The sequence below is a fragment of the Nipponia nippon genome, unplaced genomic scaffold (assembly GCF_047370975.1).
Source record: "Nipponia nippon isolate SJK-2023a ecotype South Korea unplaced genomic scaffold, ASM4737097v1 scaffold_13, whole genome shotgun sequence".
In the NCBI taxonomy this organism is placed as follows: Eukaryota; Metazoa; Chordata; class Aves; order Pelecaniformes; family Threskiornithidae; genus Nipponia; species Nipponia nippon.
The window spans coordinates 4,354,883-4,374,410 of NW_028262324.1; the positions used below are offsets into that span (position 1 = coordinate 4,354,883).

The following is a 19,528-nucleotide window of genomic DNA, read 5'->3' on the forward strand; positions in this document are numbered from 1 at the left end:
GGAGTCCCTTTGGTTCTTCAGATGATATTTGCTCCTCTGCGGGAGGCCAAGGATGAAGCCCATGCAGGCAGCTGCTCCGACAACCAGACCCACAGAAACATGGAGAGCAATACTCCATCATACCTCTCACAATCGCTCCTTTAACAGGTATTGCCTGGATTATGTATGAGAATTAATAAATATGAAAGTAGATTTAATAAAACCCCTTGGTGTCAGGAATCATGACTGCCAGCCAGAGCAGGCAGGTGATTGCAGCTACCACCACCGAGGTGCATCTCCTCTGTGCGTCCCAGCAGGCTGAGCATGAGCTTTTCCTCCTCTTGCGAAGTCTGTGTTGGACTCCTCAGGGCCGTTCTGGTGGCAGCTCTGGTGTCACCGCCATGCCCGTGGCTTCACGAGAGGGATGCAGGTTGCTGGAGCACAAGGATCTTGATAGTGGCTAACGTTTCCCTTTGCTTCGTTAGTGCAGCTGTGCTGATGACTGGGCTGCACCCACACAAACGAGAAGGACTAGGCCTTTGGGGTTCCCACACCATGGCAAAGCCGGCAGCAGCCCAGTTTGGGGAATTTCAACAGCAGTGGAAGGGGTAACGCAGCCATAAATCCTGCGTGATTTGAGGGTAAGGGCTGTGTGAGAAAGATGGGAACTCAGCTTGTCAAGGAAGCTCTTACATTTTCCCTTTGTCAGCATGAGTTAATGTTGAACAGGGCAAATACTTCCCCGCCAGAAGGAGCCTAGCGAGACCTTATTTGTGAATATATGAATAGCAGTTTTGTAAATAGTGTATCTGAATTTATGAATGATCTGACACCGACAGGTTGAAACGAACTCTAATTTTATTGTGTTAGATTTAGTAGGTCAGACATATACATGCCAAGTCAAAATGACCTAGAAAACCTTTCTAGGTCAAACTATTGCTTGAAAAGTTGTCTTTTTCAAAGGCAAGGCCATAAGATTTCATGCTTACTCTGACACATTTCCTTTCTAACAGTGCAACATGAGTCCTCGGGACATGGCAGAGAATTTGTCATCCCCTACGCTGAGAAGAGAGAAAGAAATGTGAAGAAGGGGGATACTAATTTCTTAATGTAACAAGGCCTTTTCTGGCCACTCTCGTGTCCTGAGATAGTATGTTGAGTACCTGGCCAGCTAGAGGTTGCAACACTGATTGTATTAGCACCTTGCTCTTTCCAGCAGTGCTAAAACCTGCCAAATGTCTGGGTCCGGCAGCACCTCCAGCCTGCCTTTGGAGCCCTAACCCTTAAATAGATGGGAAATTATTTATTAGATGGAGCTTTTTCTCCCCTAAAGAGGCTCAGGGGAGGCAGGTGAGGTTTGCACACAGTGACTCTCTTCACCAGAGAGATGGGATGGGGCAGAGCCGCACTCCGCTAACCTGGGCACTGCAGCCCGGGAGTCACAGGGGTAGGTGAAGTTGGAAGGATCAAGGCTGGAAGGAGCCAGGACCTTGATGATGTTGTCCTGCAGCTCATGCCTGCTCTGTTAACACTGCTGCAGTCTGAGCTAATGCAGCTTTCGTGCTGTTAGAAGGAAGCCTGAACTTCTAATAAAAGCTCGGCTGTTCGTGTGGGTTACTTCTTATTTCAGAGTGTAAACATAACTGTGGCTCCAACAAGAAGTGAAAAGGGCTACCTCCCACCCCCATACAGTTTTGGATGGACTGAAACGTATTTATCCTGTGGTGCTTGTGATGATGCTGTGCAATGTGGCTGAACGAAGACCTAGGGTTGGTATTGGGCTGGAGACCAGCTGTTAGGCAGAACATGCCCAGATGCTGGGCTGAGACAGTGATATCCTTGGAGGTACCCAAGCAGGAGTCCCGCTTCCCATCCACAGCCGAAGGCGAGCAGCACCTCCAGGTGTTTGCACATCGTGCCCGCTGGCTTTGCTCCCTGGGAAGGGTGGCTGTGCCCCGTTTCCCATCCTGTGCCCAGCGCTCCCCCCTGCTCCCCTCCGCCTGCCCAAGCCAGGCATGGTTAAGCCCACAAGCAGGGCTCAGCGTGGGCGGGTACCGGCACGGGGGGCATCCCGGCTGCTTCTGCTGGCTCCCCAGTGTCCAGCGATGCTGCCCTGCCGGCGTTCCCGCTGGAGCGGCACAACCCAAACTCCACAGGTTGCAAATGGTTTGTTCAGCCAAGCCGTGACCTACTTGAAAGTAGCTTTTGCCATCCCAGGAAAGTGGGTAATCAGAGGCTGCGGTGCCTTCTGAACAATTACAGCTCACAGCAGTCCAAATGAAAATGTTTGTTGAAAACAACATGTGCATAATTAAGGCTTAATGAGCCCTTGTCTGTTTGGAATCTGCAATTAGATTTATAATAGAAAATACTAGCAAATGCCAAATAGCTTTAAAAGAAGCCGAGATAAAAGATAATTTTGCTGCAAATCTATAGTAATACTGTAATTTAATGAGCTGGAAGTGGTGCAGAGAAAGACTGTAAAAGCTTTGGACAAGTTTGTATTGTGCGTGTTTATCTTATCTGCCCATTTCCCTATCTATAAAGCTGTCAGTCTTGCTTTTAACTGCTTGGAAAAAGGCAGGACTTTGCTAAAATCAGGAAGACTCCCTTTGTTTATTTTTATTTAAGTCATTAATTAGTCGGGTAAAACTGCTTTTTCTCTTTCTCATCAACATGCTTTAAACTTCTTGTTAGGGTTAATAATAGTAATAATAATAATAATATCTCTATTCAATTATTTACAGTGAGGCAGGGACATAATAATAATCAGAGGTGCCTCTTTCTGATTCATTTCATTAATTTTAATGAGTTTTCAACTGTCTTTTTAAGATGTTGAGAATTTTCAATGCTAAGGTGTATATTTTAAGAAGTAAACTTGAGGCCTGCTTGGCTGCAGTAAGCACAAACTACCTTCTCGCCCTAATGAGAAAAAGGAAAAAGTTAGGCGGCAGTAAAATTTGTTGGAAAGATTAACAAGGCGAACAGAGAAAGATCTCAATAAAATTTAAAAAAAAAAAGGAAAGAGCTGAAAGTAGAAGTGCTTGGGGGGGATGGTTTGTTGGTTTAGGGTTTTTTTAATAACCAGAAGTTGAGGCTGGGAATGAAGCAGTACCAGCTTTGGATACGACGCGTGGACCTGGTAGGGAATCGAGGTCAGGGCGATGCGGTGGCGGGGCGTTACGTGCACAACTCCCTGGACATGCAGCCCAACAGCTCTGACAAACCTAACTCAGCACTTCATAAAATAGGACGTACAAGGATATGGTAATGCTGCCTGTGGAGATACCTTTCCGATGTGATTTTATTGACCGTGTGAAATGTCGCTAAGCTTCAGCTTCTGTAAAACCATGGGTTTGCATGTCTTGAGTCTCCAGCGTGTGAAGTTGCAACACCGGTACTACGTTCGCAGCTTTGTGTGTGCAAGGTCTGCAAAGCTCTGGGTTGTCTCCCAGTGACCTTTCAGCTGGCAGGTTTTGGCTCCAGCAACTGCCGCCTCGCGGGGTTTTGCTGTTCTCACGGACGTGGGACCGCATGCTCAGAGCAGCCCTGGGGCTGAGGTATTAACCCAGCCACGCAGCACGCTGCTTGGTTCACCACCGAGGGCAGAGCTCCCTTTCCCAGCCCTGCAGCTGCCCATTGCTGCTCAGGGGCATATTTCAACTGCTCCTTGCACCAAGCTTCCAGTAAAATTGCTTTTTCTGTAGAGGTCAGGATTTTAAGGCTTTTGAGGTATTTTCCCCAAATGGCTTTCTCGGCTTGCGGCCTCCAAGGCAGTGCCTGGCTGTGTGGACCCTGTCTGCTTGGTCCCACAATGATGCCTCAACGGCAAATCCTCTGGTGATGAAAATCCTGTGTTGCTCCCTTGCTTCCACCGCTGGAGGGGATGGGGTGATAGATGGGGACGAGGTGATAGATGGGGGCTGTGGATGGCAGTGGGGTCCCCTGGGTGCAGCGCAGGCTACTGGAGTGGCTTGGGGGGCTCATTGCTCTTTGTTTAAGAGGGTAATTGCAATTTTTGTTTAAAGGCAGCATCCTCAGCATAGTCAAAAGGCGGCCCATGTGCTGGAGATGATGCTCTTTCTGGCAGAGTAGGAATCTGAAATCTGGCCACGTTCAAGCCTGAGAGAGACTTTAATCTGAAGAGCGAGGAGGTTTGGGTAAACCCCCTCTGCTCCCCGACAGCCTCAGCGTGGGGGTTGGGGCTCCCCTGCGCATCCTGCCCGCAGCACGGTGACCAAGCGTGCCGGGATGAGCTTGCCGTTGTCCTCTGTAGGTCAAAATACACATTGAGGTTGTGAGTGGTCCCCATTGGTTTGATCGTGTGGGTTTAGAAAGAGTAACATGGTTGTGATGCTGGCAGGATAAAAGCCGGTTCTCTGATGCAGGAAGCTGTGTGCTGCATTATTCTTTATTATTTGTTTACATTGGACCTTCCCGACTCTGGCTAGGATTAGATGATGTAAGAACACTTACAGAAGATGTGCGTGGAGTCTATGATTTAAATAAGACAGGGCCAAATAAGAGAGGAAAAAATGCAGAGAACTGTACTGCTGTATGAAAAGTGGGCAGTGAAGATGCTCCCAGAATTCCAGGATGTAATTTCAGAAATTACCTTCCTATCATCCTTGGGTTGGGGTTTTTCTTTTTGTCTTTAAAGGAGATCTCACTTTTCATTAGGGTTTTTTTTTTTGGTTTTTAAATTACTAACGTGTCCAAATGTCTACAGTAAAATTGTGAAATGGATTGTACTTTGTCAGCCCATTTTTTTTGCAAGTCATACTATGTACCGCTGCAAGAGTTATTTGCATACACAGTTGAGTGCAGAACCACAGAAGGCAGGTTTTCACCGGTGCCAAATATTTGTGTGTTGAAAACTACTCTCTAAATGACTAGCGTGGAAGCTATCTGATTTTTTTTCCCTCCCGACTAGCTGTTTTTGCATAACGCTCCCCATTCTCAACAAAGTTGTCTTGAAAATCAATTATTCTTCTGCCTTATATTTTGCAACAGAAGAAAAAAAGACAAGATCTTGAATTCCGGGGGGCAGAGATGTGCTTTTGCTTTCGCTACTGGGGCAAAGCTTCAGAAGATGGAAGTGTTTAGCAAAGTACCTGGCTGTGCTTGCAAGTGGATAGCGTGTGCTCTGGGCTGTGCTTCAGACTGGCTTTGCTGAAGGAACAGTGGCAGTAGAGAGAATTAAAGTTACTATTTTTCTTCTTGAATGGCAATTAAGTAGCACCTGTGATTTTTGTGGATTATCGGAGTGAGTTCAGAGATATTTGGGAGCCAGGTTGTTAACCTGTACAGATGCCAACAAGGCATCGGGATCAGAAGCGTAATACATGGTCTTCAAAAGTTAATAGCTTTAAGCAATCTTTGCATCGCTCCTCTGACAGCTCTCTTCCTCTCTGCGACGTGCACTCATGTACTTATTCATTTATTTACTCTCCAGTTGAGAAAAGATAAATAGAGATTTCCAAAATTATTCCCGCACCGTGTGTGTACGTCAAACCCAGCGTAACCACAGCGACTGCTGGCGCGGGGCTGCTGTGGCAACAGCTGCTTCCTTCGCTCGCTCGCGCTGCACTTCGCCGCGCCACTGAATTGCTTTTATTCAATCCAGGCGTTTGCTTTCAGCCCCGGGCTTAGGTGTGCGTCCAAACATCACTGCCCACGCAGGATCCCTGCTCGCTCCCCAGGCCAGCAGGACAAACCCTCCTCGAAATTACAGGATGGGAAAACTTTCTGGCTTAAGGTTTCTTTCTTCCCGACCGTTCCCTTGCTTCCTTAGATATTTTGGTGCCCATGGCTGCGTGTAGCCCCTCTTCAGTGATACCTCTGATTGCAGCAAGGGCTGCTGTTCTCGTATCGAAATCAGCATCTCCCTAACAGACTTCCAGAGCAGAGCCACACTGGTAGCTGCTTCCGAGGCAGACAGGTATAAGCTCTATTTTTATCACAACCCTGAGGTTTTATCTTGCAAAAAACAATGTTTCTAGGTGCCTTTGACGCTGGCACAGTTCTTGCACAGAGCCTCTGCGCCTTCTTTTAGATCTTTGTACATTTTCTGCCTCTCTTAGTTTCCTGTGAATTACAAGCGTTACCAGTGAAGCAGGGGGTGCAGTTAAGTCTCATGATCGCTTACTGTATTTGTTTCAGACTGTCTACACACCAGCCCGGTGCCAGGAAATGTGCTGCATTCGGTTACCTTCCTCCCTCCCCAACAATGCACAGGGCACCAGGCATTTACAGTGCGAGCTGCTGCCTTCACCTCTCCTGGTTATTCAGCTGCTTCAGGAGAAGGAGCAGCTTAGCAAGGGCCTGTTTTGGGTTTTTTTTGCAGATAAACTCCTCGAGCACCTGCGTCAGCGTGATAAACAACGCAGGATGTGCTTGTTGTTTGGCTTCAAAAAGGAAGTGATGTACATGCCCGAGACTTGCAGCTACACCGGTGCGATCGTATCTTGCAAAATAAACAGCGTTGAGCATGGTCAGCAATGGACCGGAGAGGTCCTGGGTGAAAGCAGAGGTGTGCTGGGATGGTGGGTGTCAAGAAGTGCTGCTCACCTCCCAGGCAGCCTGTTTTCCGTATCTATCCCCAAACTTTGAGAGAAATTGGGAAGGGTTTGGTCTGACCAAAGCTGCAGCTCTGGTGAGCTCTCTGCATCATGGGAGAGGAGGAGGATGGAGACCTCCTGTACACCCAGTGCACCGGGGCTGCTCAAAGCACCACACAACACCTCTCCCAGCCAGCATTACATCAGGGTGCTTGGCAGACTGAGAGCTAAAAACTAAACACAATCATCTGAATACAATCAAAGTATATTAGATCAAGATCTGCCCTGAGGGGCAAAACCTGCTACGTTGAAAAAACCCAACCCCTTCCCATGCACAGTGGATTTGTAAGTGTGAGCAGCTTTGGCCTTTAAATTAATAGTGTGTTTCTCTGAGCATCATTCTTCTCCCTTGCTGTGTCTGGGAGAAGGAGGGGAGGCTGGATGTAGGATTAGCTGGTCTGTGCTGCTTTCATTTCTTTTCGGAGTCGCACGTGAAAGGGTTAAGCAGAATTTTGATCTCGGCAATATTTTCATGCTTATACATTCTGTTTCTCATTTCCATGACAAAGATGGTAGGAAGAGCAGAATAAGGTACAGAATTTGCAGAGCAATTTTAAGACTGTAATGAGAACAGAAAATAGTAGGGGGAGAAGAATTGTAATTAGAATATGAAATGGGAAAAAAAATTAATCTATTTCCATGTCAGTCTTAAGACTAAATTCTGCTGCTCCCTGTAGCTTTCAGTGGACGGATTTTTTTGTGTGTGTATGTGAAGAGCTTGAACTCCTTTGCAGGCTCTGAAAGGTCCAGGTAAATGAGTTTAAGTCCTCATTCCCCCCAAATAATGCAATAACAATAATTTTGTGTGCAGCACTCACAGAAAACCAGCCAGTCTCTTAGATAAATGAATGCACTCACTTGAATAGTGGTGGTATTCAAGATCTCTCCAGCCTCGAGTACAGGAGCATAAAAGGGGATGCTGGAGATGCTCTTGGGGTGCAGGTCTGTGCAGCTGCCTGGGTGAGCATCGCATGATCATATATCACAGAAGCACCCAAACACCAAATGCTGCCGGTTGGGAGGGACGTCTGTGTGTCCCGAGCCCCTGAGCAAAGCTGGGCCAAACAGATGAGGTTGTGCAGCACCTGGTCCAGCTAAGCTCTCAGTATCTCCAAGGATGGAGATCCCACAGCCTCGTGGTCTAATATTTGACCACCCACATGCTGGAAAATGTTTTTTCTAGTATCTAATGAGATTGCATCTACCCACGGACCTGTCAGCAGCCCACAGGTCAGGGTCATTTTGAGCTCAGTGATTTGGATTTACTCTTCCCCTCTAATTTGTCCAGTTGCTATTCTGGATCCATCTAGGCCACAGCATCTTGAAGAAAAGAGGTTTTGCTGTTGGGCCCTGTATGAAGAACTTCTCCGTAAGGGGTTTAATTCCACTAGCTAATGATTTCAGTGTCTGCCTCCTTGGTTTTAGGCTATGAGAACCAGAGAAGAGCCATTCCCTGTTCTCCTCTCATGACTTACGTACATCTCTGTTGAGTCCCTCTATATCTATCAGCTCTTTTCCTCGTCCATGTACACCATTCCACACCTTGGATGCTCCCTGTGATTGCCCTCTCTCCTTCTTCTAACAGTACAGATGGTAAAATAATGTTTGATCTTTTATTCTTTGTTCTTTTCCTAATTGCTTCTAAAACTTGAATGGCATTTTTGGCAGCTGCTGGGAACTGAGCAAAGTTGGAAATGAACTCTCCGGAACGAATGTACGGTTTCTCTTCTGGACAGTAACAGCTATTTTAAGGCCCATTGTTGTGTCTGTATTGTTAGGATTGCTTTTCGCAAGTGCATTACTTTGCATTTATTGACATTAAATTTAGTCTTCGTTTCCTCACTGCCACTTAGTACTGCGAGAGTCTTAATGCAAAGCCATTCAAAGTCGCTTTTAGTTTTGGCCAGCCTGAATAATTTTTGTCTCATTAATAAGCTTGAATCCTTCTAGATCACTTATATTATGAACTGGATAGATTTTAGTGCAGATGGATCATGGACCATGATCCTCCTCTTGCTAAAAGCTAATGAGTATCTTTTCACTGGCTGTAAGCAGGAGGACCTTCCCTTTTGTCCCATGACAAGTTGGGTTTGGTTTTTAGAGCTTTTTTTTTGAGGAACCTAGTGAGAAGTCCAGCCAGAGAGATTATTTCACCTTTTCTAGGCACTTGTTGACCCTTCAGCAAACACTAGAGTGGGCTGCGAGGCACGACATCCCCGTCTCAGGTCTGTCTGCTGCCTTGGTGGTGCGTTGCAGCTCCAGATGGTTTCTCGCTGAGGGAGTCAGACCTGCTGCTCTGGCACCTTCTCCTCCCCACTCATGTTCGTTTTGGAGTGGAGGCATTTATTACCATGCATTGCTTTAGAGCAGATGGGTGAATGCTGCTTGGCCATGGGGATTCCTTAGGATTTTGTTGGTTTGTTTTATATTTTTTCCTACTGGCCATCCCAGTGTGAGAGCGACTCAGATGGGTCTTTCCAAGGGAGATGCTCCAGTTTGGGAACCACTGAATACTCCATCAGTGTCCAAGCCAGTGCAGATCATTCCTGTCTTTTCCACCTGGTTTTAGTTTCTTGACAGTTTCTACCATACCTTGGGCAGCCCTTGGCACGACCAGCTCTGCAGGAGGTTTCCTGCTTCTCGTATGTTTGAGAAAAAACTGTTACTAGGCTTTTATCCTATTTGTAAATTGGTCTTAAAACAAACAAACCAACCAAACCACTTTTTACTATATGGTTTTAAGCCTTAAGGCTTCATCTGTATCAATCTGATTTTATCCTAGGATAATACATGAGAATATTGACTGTGTGTAGAGAACCCAGCCCCCATAAAGCCCAGGTGACTCTGGCAGACGCTCAGCTGCGCAACCCTTTGAAGGATGTACTGCCACTGACACCTGCTGTGGTGTCGTGCTCTCTTTTAATGACATTTGGCCTGAAGCAAATTGCGGCCGCGCGGTGGCCAGGATGGAGATGCAGAGCTTTCCTCGCAGGAGGGTCCTGGGGGGGGGTCGTAAATCTCTTGCTGAACTTCTGACCCTCTTTGACAGGATCAACTGAGGGGCTATCCAAGCATTTCAGCAGACAAATAAATAATGCTAAGTAGATCACTTTGGGCCAGAGGTTGTGTAAAGACCTTAATGGGGAAACTGCAGTTAAAGAGATTAAGGTAACCTTAGCGATGTATTCCCTGAAGAAGCGCGATGCTAAATTGCTTCTATAGGAAATCACAGCAGCAGCTCTGCAGGCAGCAGCGCCGACAGGGGCAGGGCTGGAGCGAATATTTCACATCCCAGGGATGTGGCAGAGATGTGTGCTGGCAAAGACGATCCTTGCCAGCGTCGGGGTCGTTGGTTTTTGTGTTGGTTCAACCCCATAGGGCTGAACCTGGTGTGCAGGGGTGCTGCAGGAGCAGCATCGCAGGGATGTGGGGCTGGAAATACCATGGCCAAAATGCAGTTACAGCAGAATGTGGTTGTGCCACTCAAATAATGCTCGCTTGATAAAAATTAATTGTGGAAAAAACTGCTTCTGTAAAACTTTCTAAAGAAGTTATATTTCTGCATGGTGGATAGGGTGCCATTGGAGGCAGCTAAATAAACCCCAGCAACACATGAGCTACAATATTTTTTTTTTTTTTTGTAATGGAGAGTATTAGATATGGCATTGACTGTGTTATGCAAGTTTTCTCGTGTCCTAACTTTTATTCACCAAGAACTTAAAGGTATTTGTTGCATAGCATTATTCTGGGTCACTCTATGTCATGATGCTAGTGGTGGCTGAGGTGTAGCTGGCTGGACGCCGAAACCAGCTACATCCCAAGCATCTTTGGTGAAAGGTGATATCCCCAGTGCACCCAGTCTGGAAATGAGGTTGTCATGGGTTGAGAGGGGACCCGCTGCCTGTGTCCTGGCACAAGGAGGCAAAACGGAGAGGCAAGTGCTTATAAGCTTATAGCTTATTCCTGAGCAGTAGGAATCACTGGAAGCATCCAGTTCATTCTTCACAGGGTGTTTGATAGCTCCTTGATGGTGATGGCTTTTAGTTACCACAGGATTTGCATTAACAGGCCACTTTTTAAAAGCTCCAGATCCTCAGTGGACTTGCAGTTAAGGTGCTGTGGTCCAGTATTGCCAACAATGAGTGTTAAAATTTAGGTAAGAAACACACACACCCTGCAAAACAAAACAAAACAAAACAAAACAAAAAAAACCCACACAAACCCAAAACCCACCACACTTAAAAAATTAAAATAAAATTAAATAAGAAGTTTGGAAGATTTTTGAGATCTTGCAGTTGTCATTGAAGCCGTTGCTGGTATGAGTGCTGCCAACATATTTCTTACAAAGTTGAGGTTTTCATCTCAGCTTATGACTCTCAGGAAATAAAAGGATGTGATGAGATTCGTAATAAAATTGTACAAGCTGGCAGTGCCATCCATGAGAAAGTAACACCTTCTCTCAGTCTTGGCAGGAGGTTGTGTTTCTTTCCACCGGGTCCTTCCCAGTTAACAAACATTTATTCTCTGTGTTTGCACAGAGCCGGAGATCACACAGCTGCTTTGCTCTGGGGTCTGTCCCAGCTTGCAGCATGCATTTATTTTTCTTATTCATGTTCATCTTACTAACATGGGACCTGTATGACCTCTGGGCGCATTTACAGGTTTGAAAATTATGTTGTATCGCAAAAATAACAAACCAGAGTGAGTCTAGAAAAGCAATAAAAAATAAAAAAAAGTGCTTCCTAGAACATCATCTGAATAAAGCCTGCGCTCAGCTCCCTGTATGGGCTGGTGGATACACAGCAGCGTTCTGCCTCCAGAGCTGTGGTGCCGGCTACAGCTCCCCTGGAAGAGCTGTAGTAGAAGAATTGTATTTTTAAGTAACTTCTCCATGACAAAGAACTAGACTAGAACTGTCCTTGTATCTTTGGCTTGGACCCAGAATACATGGTAGCGTGTTGGATGCAGAGGTGCTGTCGTGGAGGCACGGCTCTGCGTCCGTCACCCGGATTTCCTTGGGACTCCCTGTCTGAATGTGGCTGACAGCGTCTGTCTGCTTATCCATCGGTGTCAGGCGAAGTCACCTCCTGTGGCCCGAGATTGGGTCATACCTGTGCTCCCCTTCCTTTTGGCTGGAGTTCACGTCACCTGCAGACGAAAGCAGCTTGCTGGCATTCATTTGCCAGCATGCCTTTGTTTCCAGAGTCGGTAGGAATTTGAGCAGTTTCCTCTGAGGGTTTTGTTTGTTTGTTTGTTTGTTTGCTTGTTTGTTTTAAATTGCATGAGTAGAGTTGTTTCTGTCCTGAGCGGGTTACGTGAGACAAATTGAGTTGGGATTTGGCAAAGTAGGGCTTTATGGGTCCTTTTTGGGTCCTTGATTCTAGTTGTGCCTGTAGGCAACCATCGCTAATGTAAGTCAGTGCAAGTTAGATAAAAACAGGTCCAGGTCTCAAATGAAGGAAAAACAAGTAATCGCATCTTCCCACCTCTCCCAGTTTCCCCACTTGGCTACACAGGGTTTGCATTTCCCAGGTTTTCAAGCCAACACCATGTCTTGGGTGCAGAGTGCTGTAAGCAGAGAGTGATCCCAGCTCACCTCTGCTTTGTACTCGTTTCACGCAGGCGAGGGTGAGAATTAGCCACAGCCACTGATTTGTTTAATAGGCTGCTTCTATTAGCCAAAGAATAACAAAAATTAAATAATTACAAAAGAGCAAAAGGGTGATTAAGACAACTGCGTGAGAGTATGTTCCTTTCAAATTAGGACTGGAAAATGATACCCACCGCTCCGCATACGCACATCGTTGAGTACAGGTTTGATCAATTTTGGGGGCGCAGAGGGTGATGAATGGATGCACCCAGGTCCGGAACTGCCTGGGAGGCTTGACGCGCACCGGGAGTTAGACCATAGCGAAAAGGGAGGAAACGTTTGTAACCAAAGGGAAATATTAAAATGTCTGTTTCTGCCATAAATCTACCTGGAATGATGGGGCTGATTGTTTTGAAGTGCATTCTGTAGTGAAACAATAATGAGAAGAGGGAGAGCACATTACTTATCTGCTCTACCTGGATGGTGTATGTGTGGCAAATGTCTAATTGAAAAAATATCCTGATGGGAGAATTTGTAATAAATTTGTTTGCACCCTCCTAGCCTGGAGGAGAGGAAAAAAATCCAATCAGCAGCACGGAAGTTCCAAAGTTTCCATTGCATTTCAAGTCTTGATTTTCAGGCTCACTGCTCAGACTGGCAATCAGAGGCACAGTAATTTTGAAGGCAGGATTCATTACAGTTATTATGAAGGCATCAAGGGCACAAGGAAGTGTGGCGCAGAGGTAGGGGAATGGTAGAAAGCCATAAAAAAATACATGCTGACAAACAGCATGATATAGAGAAAGCAGAGTGCTTCTCCGGCCCTGGACCTCCCCGGTGAAAGATACTTTTTGTTTTCTGAATGTAGATTTCCAGGTGACTTTTGTTTTCTGGAGAAGAGTTGTTTCAAACAGTCTAGATCTGCAAAATACTGCACTGGAGCAGGACAAAAATGACGCACCTGTGTGCGAGGAAGGGGGATGGATGGATGGATGGATGGATGTGTATTTAAATCTCTCAGAGGGGCAAAGCTTTTACTTAAGAAAGGGCTCTTCCTTTCCTGATGTGGAAGTCAGTATTTCTGCAGGGCAAATTTCTGACTGGTTCCAGGGATGGACAGAACTATCTCCCCACTGGAATATTTTCTCTCTCTTCAGGGCTGCTTGCTGGAACGCTCCTGTGTGGCTCACCTGCCTCATCTCAGTGCCATCTCAAGATGAAATAGTTTTTAAGGTTCCCACAGTGCCACACAGCATGTCTGTGCAGCCGACCTGCCGCAAAGCTCTGGCACTGCAGATCGGACCAGCAGAAAGGGCCCTACATCCATATGGTGCACAGCCTTGGGGGGTCTGCTCAGGCTCCAGGATCCACCTGATGGTTTTTGGTGGGGTGGTCCCAAAAAGAGCTTGGTAGTGGGACCTCAGGACCATAATTTTGCCTGTTCCAAAAAGACCGACTCCCCAAAACCATGCTGCTGCCCATGCCAAGTCAGAGACTGGCTCCTCCCGCAGGGCCTGGGTCCCACTGCCACAGGGCTGAGCATCTCCACCAAACTGTGCCGCCTCTTCTGCAAATTCAGCCTTCGCCGCCGGGGTTGGTCGGGTTGGCAGAGGGTATTTAGGCTGTAGAGCTGATTGAGTCTCCGTGCCTGGAAGCACGGCAGCTCCAGCTGGAACCGTGCTAGCAGGAGCCTGGCTATGCCAGCGATCATCTTACGGGTGGAGGGAAATTCATTTTAAAGTGGATAGCACCCGGCTGGCTTCTGAGAGGGCTGCTTGTCCTGGCAAGCCCATAGGGCTGCTGATGCTTGCTGCATCCCACGGCTCCTGCCTCACTGATGGGTTTAACGAAATCCTGCATTTGTGCAGGGATCCCCTTCCACCCTGCTGCGGCTGCTATCAGTATCAGTTAATAAGTGTCACAATACCTGCTCTAATTTTGCTGCTTTTAATTGGTTTGCTGTGCTATCCCAGAGGATAGTTTGGCAATTAGAGGGTGTCTGTGCACTCTGATGCTGAGCAGAGCTATGTTACCCCCACTTAGCTTTACTAACTCTGCTGGTTTTAATAGCTAATCCTGTAGCACTGAGAAATGGAAGTGTAATTAATAATCTACACTGAAAATCTTCACCTCGTTTTATTTAGATTTCTCTTTTATTCTTCTTAATATGACCCATTTCTGTTAAGGCATAACTGGTATCAGCTTCATATGGGAGAGCGAGAGGACACACAAGGGGTGAACAATCTTCAATTCATCATCTGGCTTGTAAGGGCAAGAGGGTTGGCTCTTCCCCTTGTTAAGTAGATGGTGTCATTCACAGCTGGTACCTTCATCCTTGTCTCGGGAGTGTTTTATTGCATAGCCCATTTTATTGCCATAATTAATTTGTGAACTTAGCCTTGAGAACTGCCCCAGCCATACTTCGAGCCAGAGACAATCCTGGAGGACTTTTTTCCTTCGTTTGGAATCGGAGCAAGTGAAAAGCTCCCGCTGTAGCTAATTAATGAGAAGAGTTTTGCAGTTCTCCATGGGGGTTTTCTAGCCTAATAAGTGGATTAGCAGTTCAGAACTGGGTGAAGGGGGCAGGCGTGTTTGCAGGAGCCACGGGGGCACAGGCGAATGCACTGTGCTCGGGCTGCCCTGCCTCCTGCCCAGCTGTGGAGGCCGAGTCCTGGCAGAGCAGGCAGGGGAAGAGGAGATGGGGGAAATGTGCCTTCTTGCAGCCAGAGTTTGCAAACAACAGCAAACTGGCAGGATGGGGAATCAGGCTTTGCATAGAGACCCCCTCGTGTATGGTCTGGAGTGACTTTCTGCATTGCTGGTGTAGGTTTGCTTTGGTGGTTAAGGAGTATGAAGGTGTCTGGAAGAGGACTGAATGGGACCTGCCTGTCTTGGAAATTTCCATCAGTGGAAATTGGCTTTTTAAAGCTGATTGATTGATCTAGTGGGAATTTGGGCAAGAATTCATTTGGGTGATCTTTGCTGCTGGGTAGATCTGTGGTTTTGCACAGGTTTGGTTTGTTTGAACTGGAGCGATTCGTTCATTATTTTGCTGAAAAAAATTAACATAAATGTGCTATGTTACCATGGCCCATTGCAATAACAGTGATGTGTGTGTGCTCATACATGCTCGAAAGTTTTAAAGGAGCAGCTCAGGATTTTCTTCTGAGAATTTTGGCATGAAGAGCCAGGGAAGTACTTGGGATGCACATAACATAGTTTGGCACGCAGATGACATTTCACTAACTCTAACTTTCTTTTGTCTTTCTAGTTTGATGGGGAGAACATGTACATGGGAATGAATGACAACGCCCAGGAGTTTCTATCGGCAAATCAGGTAAGCGTTGATTTGCTTGGGTGGGCAGTGTGGATAGATTTTCTAGGGGACTTAGGCTTTGCCTAAGCACGAATTCTAGGAGCTCTTCACGAATCTGCACTCCTGGGACATCAGGAGGGTCCACGGAGGAGGTCAGAGCTGTCTGCCAACCTGTCTGCTGCCAAGGAGCAGCAGTGGATGCACTTGGTATGGAGAGAGGGATGCGCTTGCGTGCCTGTGCTGCTGCGTGTCGCCGGAGACCGGCTTAGCCACGGCTCTCCAACGAGGCATGCTTCACTTGAAATGAAGGTGCAATTGGTGTTTCTGGATGCAGTGAGGTTTCCAAGTATTGTGTGTAGTTCAGGTGTCTCCTTCCCTCACGTAGAGTATTTCCTGTACCTAAAGAGATTAACAGTTAGCCGGCTTGGGGAGAAAAAGGAATCAAAGGTTTCCTGTTTTGGAGCTATAAACCCACACGTGAGGACCAGAATAGAAGTGCTCACATCTCACAGGTGCCTGAGCCTTCAGGGCTCTCTCTTGGCTTGAATACACATGAAACAGAAATGTCCATTTAGTGGAGCCCTAAACATATATAAAGTTAAGCCCATGCTTAGGTCCTGCTGTGAGGTGAGGACTTCAGCACGTGCTTACCTGTCTTCCTGACCAGGAGATGAGAGATGGTCCTGTCTGCGTCCCTCTGAGCTGGCCTGGCATGGCCAGAGCATGCTGGGGACTTGGTGCATCTTTGAGGTGCCTGATGCTGCACCCTCGGGGCTAAGCATCTCATCGCATCCTGCTGCCTCGTGAGGGAAAGTGCAAGTTCATCACTAATATTTTTGGCTGTGTTGGGCCGTTTCATTGTGGGGTCCTGTTGACCGCAGCCACGTGCATCATGGGCTGTGCAGGGTTATGTCATGTGAAGTTGATGCGTTGCAAAATTTGAAAGGTGGCCGTGCGATAATTTCCATCCGGCCCAAGATGTTGCCAGCTTCCTATTTCCCTGGACCCGGTGTGTGGGGCCTGGCGCGAGGTTACGGTGTGCTCCTGCTGCTGGGGTTTGGTACTTACCGCAGCATCGCTATGAATTACAAGGCTAGTGAGTCATCTAACTCAGTATCTAACTCAGATACCGGCGGCAATTAAAATATATGCATATTAAACTGAAAACAGGATGAAAACCTGTTGTTTGCCTTCTTAGATTGCGGCAGTGCGTTGGCTCGTTGCTCGGGAGAGTTGTTCCTGCTCTAGCTTTCAAAGATGGCACGCGAAGCCACTGCCGCCGGGGCGTGGGGAGAGGGCTGTTCTCGCGTGAGAAGGGTTTCCAGAGGGTGGGGAAGGAACCGCAAACTTTGTGCTATCAAGTGATTCAGCAGAAACAAATATGTAGTCTATCAACAACGGCATGTGGTTGATCATTACGACCAGGAATGGCCAGAGAATGAATAAACGCAGAAAGGAGAGGGGTGACCCCAAGCTGCCCTGGCTGGGGGTCAGCCCCGTGCCCTCCCACCCGCTGTGCTTCTCCGGGCTGTGCAGAGCCTACGAGCAAGTGCTGGATGCTAAAGGGGACAGTTGTCTTAAATACTCTGCCTTTAAAAATTCCCAAGGGATGACCATTTCACAGCCTCCTCGGGAAGGGCTGGTGGCACTGGCTCAGTGGCCAGACGCATTCCCTGGCTGGCAGGATTGGACTGGCCTGGAGCTGAACCGCGGCCAACGGGAAGCATTTGCGTTTCCATCTCTATGTTGACAGAAATCGCCTCACAGCCCCTGTCACATCCCACGGGTGGGCAGCTGGAGAGAAATCAGAACTGATGCTGCTGGGTGGGGAATGGCTTGCTGCAGCACGATTGAGGAGGAGGAGAGCCGACTTCTGAATAAAAATAGAGGCTATCATGTGATGGAGGATTCATGTACTGTTTGAACCTAGGAGAAGGAGAAACCAAACCAGCGTAGATCCCTGTAACCTGGGAAATAGAAGTTTGCTCTTCATTTGTTCTCTATTTACTTGGTGACTTTTATTTCCTATTTTGAAATACCGGTTAAGGATGAAAAGGGAGAAAGTCGCTTTCTCTTGGCAGAGGGTGGGCAGGGGCAGGTACCCCCTGTTACAGGGATGGGTTTGTGCACCGGGCCGTGCTCCTGCTTTACCTCCTGGAGCAAAAGCTCTATGGGGAATGGAGACCAACATGGAAAATAGAGGGGGAAGTTTGTCTCGTCTTGCATCTCCAGCTCCCCCCCTTGTGCTGCTATGTTCAGGATGGTCAGAGAGGAGCTGGGACCAAGGGGTGCAAGGGCGCGGGGTGGCACCCGGGGCTCTTCTGGGGTGGGAGCCCCCGTGGGATGCTGCAGTGACCCCCATAACCTTGCCCGAGGCGGAAGGAGGGGAGCGGGGAGGAATGGCGAGAGTCACGGTTCATGCCCTGCAAGGACATTAGTGATGGTTCACACCCAGCATGAGCTTTGGCCAGGGAAGACGGGGAGCAGCCTTCCTCCCTCACCCTCACTAGTTCATCCTCTCCCTTTATTTACCTGCACATCAGCGCTTGTTTACCAGAGAGCGCTTTATAGCACTGGTCATGACTTCATTACTAATAACACAACTCTTCTATTTAAATGGGGGTTCCAGATGTTTTTTATTGTTTGCTAAACCTGTTGTAACCTGAACGAGTACCATAAACAGCAGGAGCGCAGTTTCACAATCCCGCTTGAGAGGCTGCTAAATCACCGGCCCCGAGATGCCTGCACAGCGCACGCGGGATATCGCTCAGCCCTTGGGATCCTTGGGGGCACAGACAAATCATACACACTAATTACTGAAGCCATCACACTGTAATAGATGGGCCTGGTGGGTTGGGTTTTTTTCCCCATTTTTGTCTTAAACTGGTTGCACTGGGCACCATTAGGCACCTGCAGCTCTAGGCAGCAGACACAGCTTCATGTTGAGCCCAGCTTGGGCGCAGGGCTGGGACGTCCAGCATTAATGGTGGGAAATCTTAGCTTCACATTGCTTGTTTTAGGGCACACTTGCTTATTTACCCGTTTTATGCTACGCAGTGAGCTCCCCTGGTACCAGCACACTTGTGATGCCATGGGGTGAGACTGTCATGATGAAATCCCCCGGTCCTGCGCGAGGGCTTCCAGCCCCTCCATGCTTCGAGGGGGGTGGGAAGGGCTGGGAGAGCAAGAAGTTAATCTGTGTATGTGGCCTCATTTCAGCTGGAAAATTTTTAGGGGTCCACAGATGGAAGAAGTTCGATAGTCTTTGTTATAGAAAATTCTGTATTGCCTTGCGATTTTTCTTTCAAAATACCTAGAAGGAGTTACGTGGAAAGCAGAATTCAGTTTATCACCTCTCCCCCCCACCCTGGTTTAAAGCCAGGCAGGTTTAAATGGCTCCTGACTGTCAGTGCAATGCTTTACACTTTCTGCCCAGAGATCCAGCATCTGCTTAAGCTCTTGAGTCATCCTTTCCCATCACACAGATAAGATTATTCTCATTTTACAACTGGAGCTGCAGAGACAGTGCGGTTAGGGCAGCTCCTGTGCTGAGCAGTCCTTGTACAGCGTCACAATCCTGCAGCACTTTGAACTCAGCCTTATCTCAGCCCCTTCTATAGTTTTTGATCCTAAGGAGCTTCTGCAGTATCTCATGGCAAGAGCATGGTAAAGCCAGGACCGGGGTCCTCTTCGCTCTTCTTCATCCCTCCATACCCTGCAGAGCTGCTGACTTGGGAGAGGAAGAACCCCCCACCCCCAAAAAAAAACCAAACAAAACACCATCAAAACCATCTGAAAGCCAGCTGATCTGCTCCCTCTCTTCATCTTACTGGATGTGATTGCTTATGTGCTATTGGCTGCATTTCTCGTCAACCCAAAAAGGGTTCATCTCAGCTGAGAACACAATGCAGAAATACAGGAGCCTAAAACATAATGAGAGTGCTGACAGATCCAGACTCACGACGGCACAGCCTGCTTGGGGAAAATAATTCCTCTTGTTCTATCAAATAGGAGGGACATTTG

At 47.5% G+C, this 19,528-nt stretch overlaps 1 protein-coding gene across 2 annotated transcripts in view; it reads left to right on the forward strand.

The window, feature by feature from the left end:
- TOX2 (TOX high mobility group box family member 2) overlaps positions 1-19,528 on the forward strand; it is a 156,571-nt gene that overhangs the window by 47,102 nt on the left and 89,941 nt on the right. For both annotated transcript variants that reach the window (XM_087750362.1, XM_087750363.1), the window contains exon 2: positions 15,461-15,526. In XM_087750362.1, the coding sequence (XP_087606488.1) occupies positions 15,461-15,526 (66 nt within the window). The remainder of the gene's footprint in view (positions 1-15,460; positions 15,527-19,528) is intronic.